Source organism: Podarcis pityusensis, assembly GCF_964106645.2.
Source record: "Podarcis pityusensis genome assembly, chromosome: 16".
NCBI classification, from domain to species: Eukaryota; Metazoa; Chordata; class Lepidosauria; order Squamata; family Lacertidae; genus Podarcis; species Podarcis pityusensis.
The window spans coordinates 16604426-16619376 of NC_138041.1; the positions used below are offsets into that span (position 1 = coordinate 16604426).

The 14951-nt window shown below is 48.1% G+C and overlaps 1 protein-coding gene across 1 annotated transcript; it reads right to left on the reverse strand.

Annotated features, from left to right (window-relative positions):
* Positions 1–1172: 1172 nt before the first annotated feature.
* LOC308465488 (intelectin-like protein) lies at positions 1173–14665 on the reverse strand. The gene is made up of 8 exons (XM_080985432.1): positions 14510–14665; positions 13917–13981; positions 11669–11833; positions 5411–5658; positions 3839–3997; positions 3251–3371; positions 1795–1898; positions 1173–1562 (listed from the first exon to the last, which is right to left on the reverse strand). Exons 2-8 carry the CDS (start codon positions 13975–13977, stop codon positions 1410–1412), a joined length of 1011 nt encoding a protein of 336 aa, XP_080841558.1. The 5' UTR covers positions 13978–13981; positions 14510–14665; the 3' UTR covers positions 1173–1409.
* Between the last annotated feature and the right edge of the window lie 286 nt (positions 14666–14951).

Genomic DNA, 14951 nt, shown 5'->3' on the forward strand with positions numbered 1-14951 from the left:
CAGGAGACAAGGGAAAATACAGTTACAAATATGAAGAAGAGCTGCGGAAGGGACATGGAAGAGACTTGAGGGCCTCGGATATAAGGCTGCCAGGTTAATGGGCTAGATCGACGGGATAATAAGGACTGACAAAACCCGGAACCAGGAGGAAGGGACGTTGGATGAAGATTGGATTTGTTTGTATCTCTTTTTTCTACCATTAGAACTGTTTTATAAAATTGATGAATGTTAGAAAAATGTTGGAATGAAACTACTTGGCTTTAGTAAAGATGTTTAAAGAATTATGAAAGAATATTATGGTTATGAGAAGTTGGTAAGGATAAGATTTAAGTTTTAAGCTTTAAGGTTTATTTTATTATAGAAAGATAAGATTAAAACAGTTTAGGGTAATGTAATGACAGAATATTATGAAATATGGAAAGGATTTGCTGGGATAATTAATAACTAGGATACAAAGAAAGGGAGGAGGTGGAGGTCAAAGAAAGAAGGTAATGACAGTTGAGGATAGGAGAATAATGAATTTGTTTTTAAATGTTTTTTAATTGTGTGTGATGTATTTTTGTATTTTTTTTCTTTTTGTCACCTTTTCTTACTTTTGGATTTGTATTCATATGGTTGGAAGGGGTTTGTTTTTTTTCTTTCTCTACTTTGTTAATTATTTTTATTTTGTATTTTCTACTGCTTTTATTTTATCTGGTAACACTTTGAAAATTTCAATAAATATCTTATAAAAATATATATATATAAAATATTCAGAAACATTACTGCCTCCGACAGCGGAGGCAGAACATAGCCATTGTGGTTAGCAGTCATGGATAGTACATGTAATGAAATAATAAGGCTTATAAATGACTATCTTATCCAACTATCTTCCAATCGAACCAAATGCTGAAACTGCTTGAGAGGGGTTAAAACATTCATCCCACATTTGATAGGAGCAGTAACAGATTATCCCACTGGGAATAACTTTGACCTCTGTGAATGAGGTCAAAATCAATATTCTTTCAAACACATTATGGGCTTCTACAGCAGAAGGAGATACGGTTAACAGCCTTCCTCACCGTATTTTTCTTATAAAAATAGTTCTTTGAACATACAGAAAATAAAACAGAAAAAACATTTGGATCACCTGATATGCATAATACAGCTAATTAGGAGGAAAAACAGGTAAGTTAAGATTCACTCATTTTTTAATATTATTGTCACATCAAAAAATATAATTCCATTCTTTTTTATTTATTACAGGGTTCAGGTTGTGCCCATCAAAATATAAAGGGTTGTGAAAGCCAAACTATGTGAACCAGGGGGTAGTGGGACTGCTCTATTACATGCCTTGTTACGTGAAAAAAAATAAAATCATGCCAAATTGCATTCGGATCGTCATGTTTACTTTGACCTCCTTCCTCGCCTTAGTGATAGAAAAGGAGCATGGCAGATTCCAGTAACTCTTTGGAGACACTAAAGCCACTGTGTGCGCCATAGCCATTCCAATCAAAGGCAGTATAGTCGCCACACTGCCTCGGATGTCCTTCAGGAAAATACCCTCCGCCACCAACGCAGGTCTGGAAGAAAAGAAAGAAGCATAAGCCAGAATTTTGAGTGCACAATCTAAAAAAATTGAGGGGCTGGCCCGGCCCAATACATTTTGCTGCCTGGCTTATTGGATCTGCTGCCCTCCGCCCAGCCACCCCCAGCCTGCTGCTTGAGGTGGCTGCCTCAGCAGGGCTAATGGTTGGGCCGGCCTGGGCGTTGGGACCAGGATATGCAACACTGGCAATTGAAGAAGCCACTCACATATTCTGTGTCGCATCCTGTGACTTTAACCCCAGCACACAGAGCCATGGCAGCTTTCTCGTTATTAAACACCCGGAACTGAATGAAGCCAGGTTCAATCTTTGCTGGAAAAACAAAATCAGAGGCGGGGGGGGGGGGGAGAGAGGGATATTATGGAGTATGCAGCATATAAACTGTCCTCTATCCCAAGAGCTTGGCAGCTGCTAGCTGTTAATTTGAACACAGTACTGACAGCTCAGCTGAGGCAGCATACCAAGGTGCAGAGCAGCTGCTTGGGGATGCAAAAGGCCCCAGGTTCAGTGCTTGGCATCTCCAGTTTTTAAAAAAGAAAGAGTATCAGCCTATACAGATACCTTCTGGAATGGGAGCTGCGTCTTACTTTAGCACTCGCAACAGTGGACCTGAGGGCAGCTAACTTTCAGGCAGTTGTGGAGGGCGAAGAAGACACAATGGTCTGTCCCCAACATAGGGGAAGCAACAGGGCACTCAGGAGGAAGCTCAGGGGGATACCACCACACCTGCCACTGAGGCAGTTGTCTTATTTTGGCTAATGAATCAAGAAACATCTCCCGAAAGTGGTGAAAATAACTGGGAGAGTCCCATCATTTTATATGCCGAACAGCTAAAATTCAAATTCAGAATGAGGATAGGTGAGTTCACTCATTCTTTCTTTTATTCAGAACAGGGTTACCAGACCTCCTGGGCTGGCCTGAAGTCTCCAGGCTTGTCTGGATGCCTCCAGGTGGGGCAGGGGGTATTGAAGCTCCAAGTGGGCATGAATGCCAATTAGTAATAGTAATAGTAATAGTAATAGTAATAGTAATAGTAATACAGTGGTACCTCGGGTTAAGTACTTAATTCGTTCTGGAGGTCCGTTCTTAACCTGCAACTGTTCTTAACCTGAAGCACCACTTTAGCTAATGGGGCCTCCTGCTGCCGCTGCACGATTTCTGTTCTCATCCTGAAGCAAAGTTCTTAACCTGAGGTACTATTTCTGGGTTAGCAGAGTCTGTAACCTGAAGCGTATGTAACCCGAGGTACCACTGTAATAATAATAAAGAATGCAGCTTGCAAGCTTCAGCCTGGCAGGAGCCAGATGCAAATTATTGCACAGACTCTCAGTGGAGTGGGAATCTGCCCTCCTCTACTCCCTCCTCCTCTCTCCCAATTAACCTCCATCTCCAGGACTCAGTGTTGGGAGGGAGCACAGAGAAAGAATCTCTGAAGTCCGCCCCATGACATCACCAGAGCCTATTCCTAATTCTCGGGATTGGGCCCTGAAATCTCAGGGTCTGGGATGCTCCTGACCTTGCAACCCTACTTCAGAATCAAGTTTCCGGTCTTGGGCTGGATACTTTGGTAGGCTTTAGCTTCTCCACCAAAGCCATCCAAGCAAACTCCATGAGAGTTTTTTTGCGCTGACACTGAGCACTAGCTTCACGGAACTAAAACTTACATCGAGCATTTGGGGAGTAGAAGAAAGACGTCTGCTGCACATTGCCAGTATCATAGATGACAGGAACTGCTGGGCCGTTGTTATCTGGGCAGGTGCCAATCCCAAATGTCACTGGGTATTTCTGGAAGGAGAAGAAATGCCAAAAGAGCTGAGAAAGGCCTGTCTGAGAACATATATGCTGGCCTCCAAAAAAGTGATGCTGACCAGTTGCTGCCTCTCAGCCTTACCTACCTCACAGGGTTGTTTGGGGGATTAAATTAGATGGGGAAGAACCATGAACACCTTGGAGAAAAAGGTGGGATATAAATGCAATAAATAATAACAAATGTGAGAAGATAAAAACAAAAGGATCACATTTGTTTTATGCTGGCCTTTAACTTGGTCCAAAACAGATATAACATGTGATTAGATATCCCAATTAAAAACAAAATGTCAATGCAAATGCAGGGGGTCATCCAAAATGGCCGTGCTGCCTGGGGCTGAGCTGATAGGCGTTGGGAGCCCAAAACAAGGAGAGGGCACCAGGTACTCCAAACTAGTCACAGCTATCAATGCCCAAATATTGAGTCACTAGGCAGCCATGCTTACCTGGTAGAGCCTGAGAAGGTTGCCTCCTTCTTCAGCCAAGAATCCATTTTCAGTGTGGTACCTCAAGATGGCGGCATCCATCCATTCCTTCATGGGGGTGTTGTTTGGGACATGCCAGATTGCCAAATCCCGAGCTTCAAGATCATAGTAGCCAGGGTTCTGAAAAGCAAAAAAGTCTGAGAGGAAAATCTTGTATGCTGGGGGTAAGAACCTTTGGGCCCAGGGGCCAAGTGTGGCCCTCCAGATAGCTTTATCTGGTCCTCAGTCCTACTCTTCATGGGACTTGCTTTGCAGCATCCTTGACAACTTTTGCTTTCATTTTTGTATTACTTTCCCCATAATGACCGCTGCCCACCTCAGATGGGGGGGCGCCTTTTGCAGGTTGCACGCAGCCACCTGATCCTACACGACCCGACAGTTCAGCCTGGCTTCGCCTCCCCAAGCTGGATACCTGGAGGTTCCCGCCTAACCTTGGACAGTTAGCCAATCCCAGCTGGGGAGGTGTTGCCAGGGGAGTTGACCAAGTAGGGTTAGGACCACCCTGCACACACAATAGAGGGTGGAACTTACCTGGAAGTCCTCCATCTGCTCCAGAGCTTCTCCCACTCTGCCCTCCCTCAGTTTACACCTTCCTTTTGCAGGTTAACCTCTTCTTTACAGGTATGCAGGCGCTGCTGCGGTCATTGATGGTTGCTGTTGAAGGACCGGGAAGAAATTTCCCTGCATTGGCAGGTTTTGCCTTCCCCGTAGCAAAAACGTCACAGCTTTGGCAGTTTCAGGCCTTGGGCGGAATCCTTTAGTCTCTCTTCCCTAAATGGGCAGGGGGCGTGAAGCAGTGACCCAATCCCCCCAACCCCCGCGGCAGCGATCCCAGGGTTCCCTGTTAAAGGGGTTGTGTGGAAGGGAGTCACTGGCCATACACCATTTCGTTGTCAGTGCTCTCCCCTGCATTGCGGCAAATTGTGGGGCGGCCTCTCTGCTTGAACAAATGTTCTCCAGAGCCAGCCCAATCCCCACACTGTTTGGATAACCCTGATGTTCCCCAGATCCCTGGATGGGGGGGGATAAACGCCCAATGCCTAAGCCAAGGTCTCCCTACATCTGAAAATTTAATAAAGTTGTGGCCAATTTTAATCCCATAACACGTTGTCATGAGTCATTATTCCTCCCGGGGGTCGAGGGGGGGGGTCTCCACCTGGCCACGCAAAATACACATTGTGTCTGCATTTTTGTTAGCTGTCTTCTAATCCACATGTAAGTCCAAGCCCAGCTGATGAGGTCAGTTCACTTTAAAATGCAGACCCATATTTCTACTCCGTTCCCAGTTTAAACTAACCACAGTTTGTCCCACCTTGGGGGGCAAAATGACAAACTGGTTAGCTGGAAAACGGAAGCAAATGGTTCCAACCACATTGTGGGAAAGGTGAAATCAAGGAAGAGTGCAAAAGCCCAAGACTTACACTCGTTTGGTGCTAAACCCGGGTTTAGGATTTATATTCAAACACAACCTATGTTGCCTACGCTTCCTAATCAAGAAAACCCACCATGTGCAGTACGGAAAGCAAAGCTGACCTTGTAATCATCGCTTGTGCAGCCCTTTGCTGACCCGAAGGTGGCGTTGTTGGACCAGTTGCCTTCTCCATTAGGCCATTTGATGTCATTGCCCTGCTGGCTAGACCAGCGGTCTCCCTGGGTGCATTTCCCATAAATGTTGTTCTCGTGGATACTGGCCACTAGTGTCCAACCACCTCCATTCGTGGTCATGTCGCAGAAGGTTTGGTAAACCTCACCATCTTCTGTGGCCAAGTCATACAGCCCATCTGCAAGAGGAAACCAGGATATCAGGAGAGCCCTGCCTGATCAGGCCCATCCAGTCCAGCATCCTGTTCTCACAGCGGCCAAACAGATGCCTGTGGGAAGCCAGCAAGCAGGATCCGAGCGCAAGAGCCCTCTCCTGTAGTCTCCAACTGTGGAGACATGAGCACAGCCATCAATAGCCCTCTCATTCACAAATAAAATATACAATATTACAATAATATCATAGGCAGCGGCAGCAGTGGTTAGAGATGGATATTTCTTACACAATAACCCCCCATTCTGCACACATTTGACTTGCGCAATTTCAGCCGCTAAAGAGGAGGGGTGCCTGTTTTTGCTGTTCTCAGTTTCACCATATGTGGGGCACAAACCTGTTAGTTTGCATTTCTTAGTGCAGAAAGTATTGATCTGATGTGTAGAGATCTTTCCTATTCTAATTAATTGAAGAGGGTTCTAGAAGCTTCTTTGTGTGAAAGAAACAAGCAGAAGGTTCATGATGTTTGGGTGATTCCTTCAGAGAAGCTGATTACAGCTGGTTTAAACTAGTTCTCTTATCTCTTCTGTCAAGGTCATGCTGACTATAATAGTAAGGGCAGAAGGAGCCTGGGTTTATCTTTCTACCTCTCTTCCTTCTGGTGTGGTGTTCTGCACATAGTATGCTTAGTGTTATGTAGTGTAGTTTCACCCTGGGCCAACAGGGGGATACTGTATATAGTTTTCACTCAGGTCTGTAGATAGTTTTCACTCAGGTCCGCGCCAGTTATTTTTGGCGGGAACTCTGGGCTGTTGTGGTTACAATGTTGATAGCCGGCTGCCTATAAATACAGGCCGGCTGAGCTGTTCGCAGTCAGTTCTATTCCAGCTTGCCATAATAAAGAGCTACTTGAAGAAATCGCTGTGCCGGCTGCTATGTCAACCCACGACCTAACACTGGCGACGAGGATGGGATCGATGGACATCAGAGCACAGCCAGATGCGGCCAGCCTCTGAACTGAGCTGAATCACTGAGCTGAATCACAGAGCGAAATCACTGAGCGAAATCACTGGGCAGAACCAATTCAGAGCTGACTGTTCTGGCTAGAGCACTGTGTTCCATCCATCGCCCTTCACGCCGGCATCGGAATCATGGCTTCACTTGTGCCTCTACCGCCGTTTGCGCCAGCCTCTGAATCATGGGACTCCTACCTCGCTCGGTTCGACTGCTACCTCCAAGCCAACGAGCTGACAGCAGTATCACAGGATCGGAAGCGGGGCCTATTCCTCAGCCTCTGTGGGCCTGAGGTGTTTGAGACGGCCCGAGCATTGGTTGCGCCTGAAGCAGTCCAGGCAACACCATGGGACACGATCCAAGAGAAGCTCCGCAACCACTACGCACCAAAGCCGTCCAAGATTGCTGCCCGCCATGTGTTCTACCACCGGAACCAGGCAGAGGGGGAGTCAATCAACAACTACACCACCGCCCTGCGACAGGCTGCAATGCACTGTGAGTTCCGAGACTTAGACGATGCCCTGATGGATCGAATCGTCTGCGGGGTCCGGGACATCCATCTGCAACGGCGCCTCCTAGCCAAGCCAGACCTCACGCTACAGAAAGCCATTGAGGAGGCTGTGGCCTCAGAAGCTGCTGAATGCTCCGCCCAGGAGATCCGCAAGTCCAGCAGCCCGCGTCTTGCTAGGGAGCCAGTTCCGGTGCATCATGAAGAGGCCAGCAGTGAGGAGGCATCCTCCAGTGAAGACGATGACGTGCACCAGACAAAGCGGGAGCGCAGGAAGTTCCAACTGAAGTCCAAGGGCCAACCGGAATGTGCTGGCTGCGGAGGCAACCATTCCCGTGCCCAGTGTCGATTCAGAGACGCCATCTGTAGGAAGTGTTCCAGAAGGGGCCACATCGCTAAGGTCTGCCGATCGGCTCCGTCTGACACCCCCCCTTCATCGACTCGCAAGTCCAAGTCTTCACTCCAGTCTGCCAAGGAAAGTTGTTTCGCTCTCACCAACTGCCACTGCCCGTCTGGAACCACGATTGGCCAAACCGACTCGCCTACGCGACGCAAGCTGAACGTCACGGTGCTCATTGAAGGAGCTCCATGTGACATGGAGATCGACACCGGGTCTGCCCTGTCCATCGTGTCATGGAGCACCATCAAAAGACTGGTACCCAGAGTGTCCAAAAGGCAACTCGACTCTCACCGCGTACACCTGAGAGACTACCAGGGAAACGACATTCCCGTGGTAGGCGTTGGCCGGTTCCGGATCGCCTTCAAGGATTTTTCGGGCCTGCTCCGGTTGGTGGTGGTCGAAGGTCCGCGGCCAAGCCTCCTAGGGCTAGACTGGTTTGATGCCCTCGGCCTGGAAGTCACCGGCATCAACTGCATCTCTAACGCAGAGACTGAGGGTCTGGTCAAAGACTTTGCCGAGGTTTTTGACGGCACCTTGGGCCAATATACAGGTACGCCCATCTCCTTTAGCCTTGATCCACAAGTCGCCCCCATCAAGCTAAAGCCACGCCGGGTTCCCTTTGCTCTCAAGGCTAAGGTGGACGAACAACTGGACAAACTGATCGCCCAAGGAGTTTTGGAGCCGGTTGACCACGCAAAGTGGGAAACCCCCATCGTCACGCCTGTCAAGCCAGATGGGTCGGTGAGAATCTGCGCTGACTACAAGTGCACGATCAACAAGGCACTTCAGCAGCACGCTTATCCGGTTCCTGTTGTCCAACACCTGCTGCATTCCCTGGGTGAGGGTAAGGTCTTCGCTAAGCTGGACCTTGCCCAAGCCTATCAACAACTGCCAGTCGATGATGCCACTGCTGAAGCCCAGACGATCGTCACCCACCGGGGGGCATTCCGTTGCCGCCGGTTGCAGTTCGGGGTGAGTGTGGCTCCTGGCATCTTCCAAAGCCTTATGGAGCGTCTCCTGCAAGGGCTTCCAGGCGTGGTACCATATTTTGATGACGTCTTGGTGTCTGCAGACTCACACCAGCAGCTGTTCGAGCGCCTCCGTGCCGTGCTGACCAGGTTCCAGGAGGCCGGGCTCAAGGTAAAGAGGGAGAAGTGCCAGATCGCCGTTCCACAGGTAGAGTTCCTGGGCTATCTTATCGATGCCTCCGGTCTTCATCCAACCACATCCAAGATCCGCGCTATCCAGCAGGCCCCCACTCCAAAGAACAAAACGGAGTTGCAGGCATTCCTGGGGCTGCTGAACTTTTATAACATGTTCCTGCCCCACAAAGCCACAGTGGCTGAGCCTCTTCACCGACTCCTTAGCACTAAGACGCCTTGGGCCTGGGGTCATCGGGAGACGGCGGCCTTCAACGCGGTCAAGGCTCTCCTTTCTTCAGACAGTGTGCTGGTACAGTACAGTGAATCCAGGCCGCTGGTCCTTGCCTGCGACGCCTCACCTTTTGGCATCGGTGCTGTCCTTAGTCACCGTTTTCCAGATGGAAGAGAAGCACCGCTCGCCTACTTTTCCAGGACACTATCTCCGACGGAACGGAATTACAGCCAGCTCGACAAGGAGGCATTGGCACTTGTGGCTGGAGTGAAGAGGTTCCATGAATACCTCTATGGCAGGACTTTTGACCTCATCACTGACCACAAGCCACTCCTGGGCCTCCTCGCCGGTGATCGTCCAACTCCACCGGTCCTCTCACCACGCATGCTGCGATGGACTGTTTTCCTGGCTGCCTACCACTACCGGCTCATCCATCGCCCGGGGAAATCGATGGGCCATGCCGACGCCCTCAGCCGTTGCCCTCTTCCAGCATTTGTGGAGGACCCGGCTCCAGCTTCATCGCTCCTTCTGATTGAGGATCTTCCGGCAGCGCCTGTATCGGCTGCCACTGTGGCCTCCGCATCTGCCCAGGATCGCACCATCAGCCGGGTGCTCAACTGGGTGTGGAGGGGGTGGCCACAAGGGCCCTTTGCATCGGAGTTCCAGCCCTTCGCAACCAGACAACATGAACTCTCAGCTCATCGCGGCTGTCTGCTGTGGGGAGACCGCGTCGTGATTCCCCAGGGACTCCGTCAGCGCGTCCTGGAGGCTCTGCACGTTGGCCACCCGGGAATTGTCAAAATGAAGGCGTTGGCTCGGTGTTACGTCTGGTGGCCTAATATGGACGATGCCATCACTGCCTGGGTGTCCGCCTGTCAAGCGTGCCAGGAGTCGAGGCCTGCACCACCGGCAGCTAAGGGACACACCTGGGAGACGCCAAAGACACCCTGGTCGAGGGTGCACATCGATCTGGCTGGCCCCTTTCACGGCCGGACCTTTATGGTAGTGGTGGACGCCTATTCCAAATGGCTGGAGGTCGCCCTGATGCCCTCCACCACTACCGAAGCTGTCATCCGGGTGCTGCGGGGCCTGTTTGCAACGCATGGGTGTCCTGATGTCCTTGTCTCTGACAACGGACCGCAGTTCACGTCAGGCACGTTTGAGCGGTATCTTTTGGGACTGGGCATCCGCCATGCCCTAACGGCACCCTTTCATCCATCCAGCAATGGGCAAGCGGAAAGAATGGTGCGCTCGACAAAAGAGGCACTGGCGCGCCTGGACCGGGGAGACTGGCATGAGCGGGTCGCCGAATACTTGTTCGTGCAACACATCACCCCTCATGCGGCCACAGGGAGGAGTCCTGCTGAACTGCTTATGGGCCGCCGCCTCAGGTCACCGCTCGACCGGCTACACCCAGACTTTGCCGTGGCTGAACCCCCAGGCTGTGCCAACGCACCACGGTCATTTGTCCCAGGAAACCAGGTCTTTGCCCGGAACTATGTGGGGGACATCCCTTGGGTGCCGGCCACAGTAGTGGGAGTCACTGGACCTCGCTCGTACCAGGTGGCACTCGAAGACGGACGCTTGTGGCGACGGCACATAGACCAGCTTAGGCGCAGGGTTGGGGACTTGGACACTACCGAGGTGCCCCCAACTGCGCTTGCGGCTCCAGAAGAGACACGTACAGATGGCGAGGCCCCACCTACACCTCCCTCGCAAACTGCCAGCGTGGAGCCGAACCAAGCCGTTTCAGAACAGACTCAGACCACTCCACTTGCGGAGGCTCCACTCACAGCAGCGGATCCAGGGGAGTTGGTTCCAACGCCACCTAGGGTCGCACCACAGCCTCAGCGAGAACTGTGTGGCCCTCCGGACTTGGCTACCAGCCCCCGGCGGTCTGGCAGAGTTTCCAAGCGCCCAACTCATTTAAAGGACTATGTTGTTGGACAGGTATCACTGTTGGTCTAAGTATGGGAAATGTAACCGATATGCTTTTGTGCCTAATTGAACCATTACGCGTAGTGCTGTATATAAGGAAACCATTACGATTGTAACTAACGCCTTATCTCGGTGGGGAGGGGTGTTATGTAGTGTAGTTTCACCCTGGGCCAACAGGGGGATACTGTATATAGTTTTCACTCAGGTCTGTAGATAGTTTTCACTCAGGTCCGCGCCAGTTATTTTTGGCGGGAACTCTGGGCTGTTGTGGTTACAATGTTGATAGCCGGCTGCCTATAAATACAGGCCGGCTGAGCTGTTCGCAGTCAGTTCTATTCCAGCTTGCCATAATAAAGAGCTACTTGAAGAAATCGCTGTGCCGGCTGCTATGTCAACCCACGACCTAACACTTAGTGTTAAGGTTTAGACTTCTACGTTATTGTAAGTTTAAGTTAAGTCTGCTGCAACTGGATTTCATTTGTCTTCAGTAAAGCTCTGATGGATAAAATATTAATTGCCTCTGGTCTATTTCTGGGTAATCCTGCAACGTGTTTAAGTTTTTACTCTGCTAACTATACACTGGAATCTATTCTGGATCAACACTGAGTAGAATTTCACTAACAAGAACCATCCCCGCATAGTTTGGAATCACTTTGATTCCTGTCCACAACAGCCAGCTCAAGGCCCCGCCATAATGGTCACATGGGCAGAGACATGCAGAACTTACCTTGCGGCCGTTGCAGTCAGCTCATCGCACCCCCTAAAAGTTCTGGACCAAACATGCCCCTTTCCCGACTCACCCACCTGTGGCTCCTTCCAGTGCTGTTTTGATTTCCATGCAGCTTCGGGGCAGAGACTGAAGGAGATTCGGGGGCAGACCTTGATGGTTCTGGAGACAGGTTGCATCTTCCCACTTGACCATCAGCTTGAGGATGTCTCGCTTCAAGGAAGTGACACAGCCATTGCTCTCTGCACAGAATAAATTCATCAGGGCCCTGGTCTTCAACTAGTGGGTCGGAAACCCGCAAGCGAGGGAGGCCAGTGGTGGTTTAACGGTTAGAGCTTTGGACTGCTAGGACCTGGGAGAGACCAGGGTTCAAATCCCCACTTGGCCATCATAATGCTTGCTGGGCGTGACTGCCTCTCTGCCTCGCAGGGTTGTTGTGGGGATTAAATGAGGGAGGGGAGAACCATGGTTGCCTCCTTAAAACTCCTTGGAGAAGAAGGTGGGGGTGCAGATGCAATAAAATAAGGGTCACACGAAGTGGAACCAGAACACTTGCTTTTTAAACAAAGCAGAAAGGGTGGGAGGAGAGAGAGGGAGAGTATGGTTACATCTACACTTTTATGCAGATTCTACATAGTTCTCCTTTCTGGAGAAGAAGGATCTTGGACACAGATGCACTAGGATATTCCAGGCTAGACTGCTGTAATGTACTTAGCATGGGGCTGCCTTTGAAGATGGTTCAGAAACTTGAACTAGGGCAAAAATGTGATTTCCCAGCTGCTGGTTGGAGCCAGGTGATCAGAACACATGGTTTTATTTAATTACTAAATGCCTATCCTGCTTTTGCTCCCAAAGGGTGGCAAACACCAAAGTGGGTTTTTTACAACAACAACACAAACACAGAAATTAAATGAAAAGAAAAACATTTTGAAACTATTCAAAAGAACACACTGCAGGGTAATGCCAAATCAACATGCAACAAGCTTTCTGTTTTCAAAATGAAACCGTTTTCTCAATAAGTGCATTTCGGCAGCAAAAAAATAAGCAACAGATCTAGATGCTGTGTGGATTATGTTGAAAAAGCAAGTACTCAGGTCTGCAGTGAGCATAGAATCAAAGGTCTTGCATACGCAGCCAGAACCTGTGAATTTCTTTCCAAAGGTCTCATTCAACTGCCACACAAGCCTCCGGGTTAAAGCAGCCATATTTATTTTAAGACCATTATATGTATATTATTATACCGTATATTATAATCTACCCAATGGTCCTTTGTTTGGTCAGGATTCAATTTCCATTTATTTTATTGCGTTTTAATTATTAATTTCATCAAATGTATACATATTTATACAGTGCTTTTTTCTGGGGGTACGCAGTGTCCATTCACTGTATTTATTTTTCCCGATTTGAACTATAAAATGGTGATTTTATTGAGTCAAAATGAGAGTATTCCTAAACATTTTTTTTTTAGAAAAAAGCACTGCATTTATACATTGCTTGGTGGTAAAAAAAAACAACCCCCAGTAAAATTATCAATAAGAAAAATTAACAATTCAAGACTTTCAAAAAGTTAAAATAACAACTGATAAAACCCGGGACCAGGAGGAAGGGACGCTGGATGAAGATTGGATTGTTTATCTTTTTTTTTTTATCATTAGGATTGTTCTATAAAATTGATGAATGCTAGAAAAATGTTGAAATGAAATTACTTGGCTCTTGTAAAAATGTTTAAAGAATTTGGTAAGAATGTTATGGCTAGGAGAAGTTGGTAAAAATAAGATTTCAGTTTTAAACTGTAAGGTTTTCTATAAGATAAGATGAAAATAGAGTAAGGTAATGTAATGACAGAATACTATGAAATATGGAAAGGATTTGCTGCGATTATTATTAATCAGGATACAAGAAAAGGGAGGAGGAGGTCAAAGAAAGAAGGTATTGAAAGTGGAGAACTTGAGAATGATGGTTTTATGTTTTATTTTTATTTTTCTGTCTTGTCTTTTTTTTTGTGTAATTTAAAAAAAGATAATTTCCCCCCCCCAATAAATATCATTTTAAAAAAAAAAGTTAAAATAACAACAGGCCAAAAACAGATTAAAACTCCCATCAACTTTCTAAACATCTGGGTAGCCTTCTCTAAACAAAAATGTTTTTAGCAGGTAGCAAAAGGAATATAGTGAAGGCACTTTTGTGATATCAATAGGCAGGAAGTTCCGAAGTGTAGGGGCTACCACACTAATACTAATAGTAACAATTTGAACTTGGCCTGATTTTTTGAAGCTCATTCGCCTATTACTGGCTATAATTTCACCAAGGGACCCACACACTTACCGCACCGTTGGCCTTCTGGAAACACAAACGCACACAGCAGAATAATCACAAGTTGCTTCATCTTCCTAAAGTGAAAGACCAAAGGTTCATTATTTCAGAATCACTCCGCTCCAGAACTCATCATGCACTGCACTCAAACAGAAAGAGAGAAAGATTTGGAAGGAAGCAGAGCTAAATTGCAATTGAGTGAAGGCTGGATCTTTGGCAAATCGGAGGGAAACCTACTGGTGGAAATGCAGACCATTGAGGAGGGTCAAGGGAAGCTGCCCTCAGGCTGTTTGCACTGAAACAGACCCACAAGTACCTGGAGTTGCCCCACATGAATTGGCAGGGGACTGCAAGACTAAATAAAGATGCACTCTCTCTCTCTCTCTCTCTCTCTCTCTCTCACACACACACACACACACATTCATTGTGGCTAGTAGGCTGTGGTTGTTTCATCTGGCCCTCCATGAAGAATTGAGCGACCCCTCACACTCTAGGCTCCTCTTTCTGTGCTTGAAAGGTGGGCATCCATTTTGGGACGTGAAGCCAAAAAATCTGCCTTATTTTACGCAGCATAAATGCTTGGGGAGGGGGACTTTTCAGCTCACCTGACTTCAAGATCACAGCTTCCTCCGGCTGTTTACTACTGGACACTGCAGAGGCAGCAGCTCAGACAGGAAGAAAGGCCCAGCCCTCTGACCAGACGGGTTCAGTCCTCTTCTTGTCTTCATTAACAATGAAATGGACCTCGGTGAGCAAACCAGGGCAAACAGCTCACAGTGGCCAGTGGCCAGAGGTTTGTTGACATAAGGACACACAGTGACCAGGAGGGCACTGAAAAGATTGCAGAGAGATTAATTCACTTACAGGGCAAAGCTATGCATGTCCACTGAGCTCAATGGAATTTATTCCCAGGCAAGGAAGTATAGGATCACACCTTTATTCTTCAAGGGACACACACACTTCCAATCTAGATTAAAAGTCTCAATTTACACAATAGTTTGTACTGGGAGGGCTACATGCGTTCAGTTCACAAGTACAGTGGTACCT

Excerpts from the sequence above, each read along its gene's own strand:
- LOC308465488 (XM_080985432.1), bottom strand. The coding sequence starts at position 13,977 with ATGAAGCAACTTGTGATTATTCTGCTGTGTGCGTTTGTGTTTCCAGAA. Across the intron at positions 1,899-3,250 it reads CTACTCCCCAAATGCTCGAT|CAAAGATTGAACCTGGCTTC; the intron begins GTAAGTTTTAGT and ends TTGTTTTTCCAG. Across the intron at positions 1,563-1,794 it reads CAGGATGCGACACAGAATAT|ACCTGCGTTGGTGGCGGAGG; the intron begins GTGAGTGGCTTC and ends CTTTTCTTCCAG.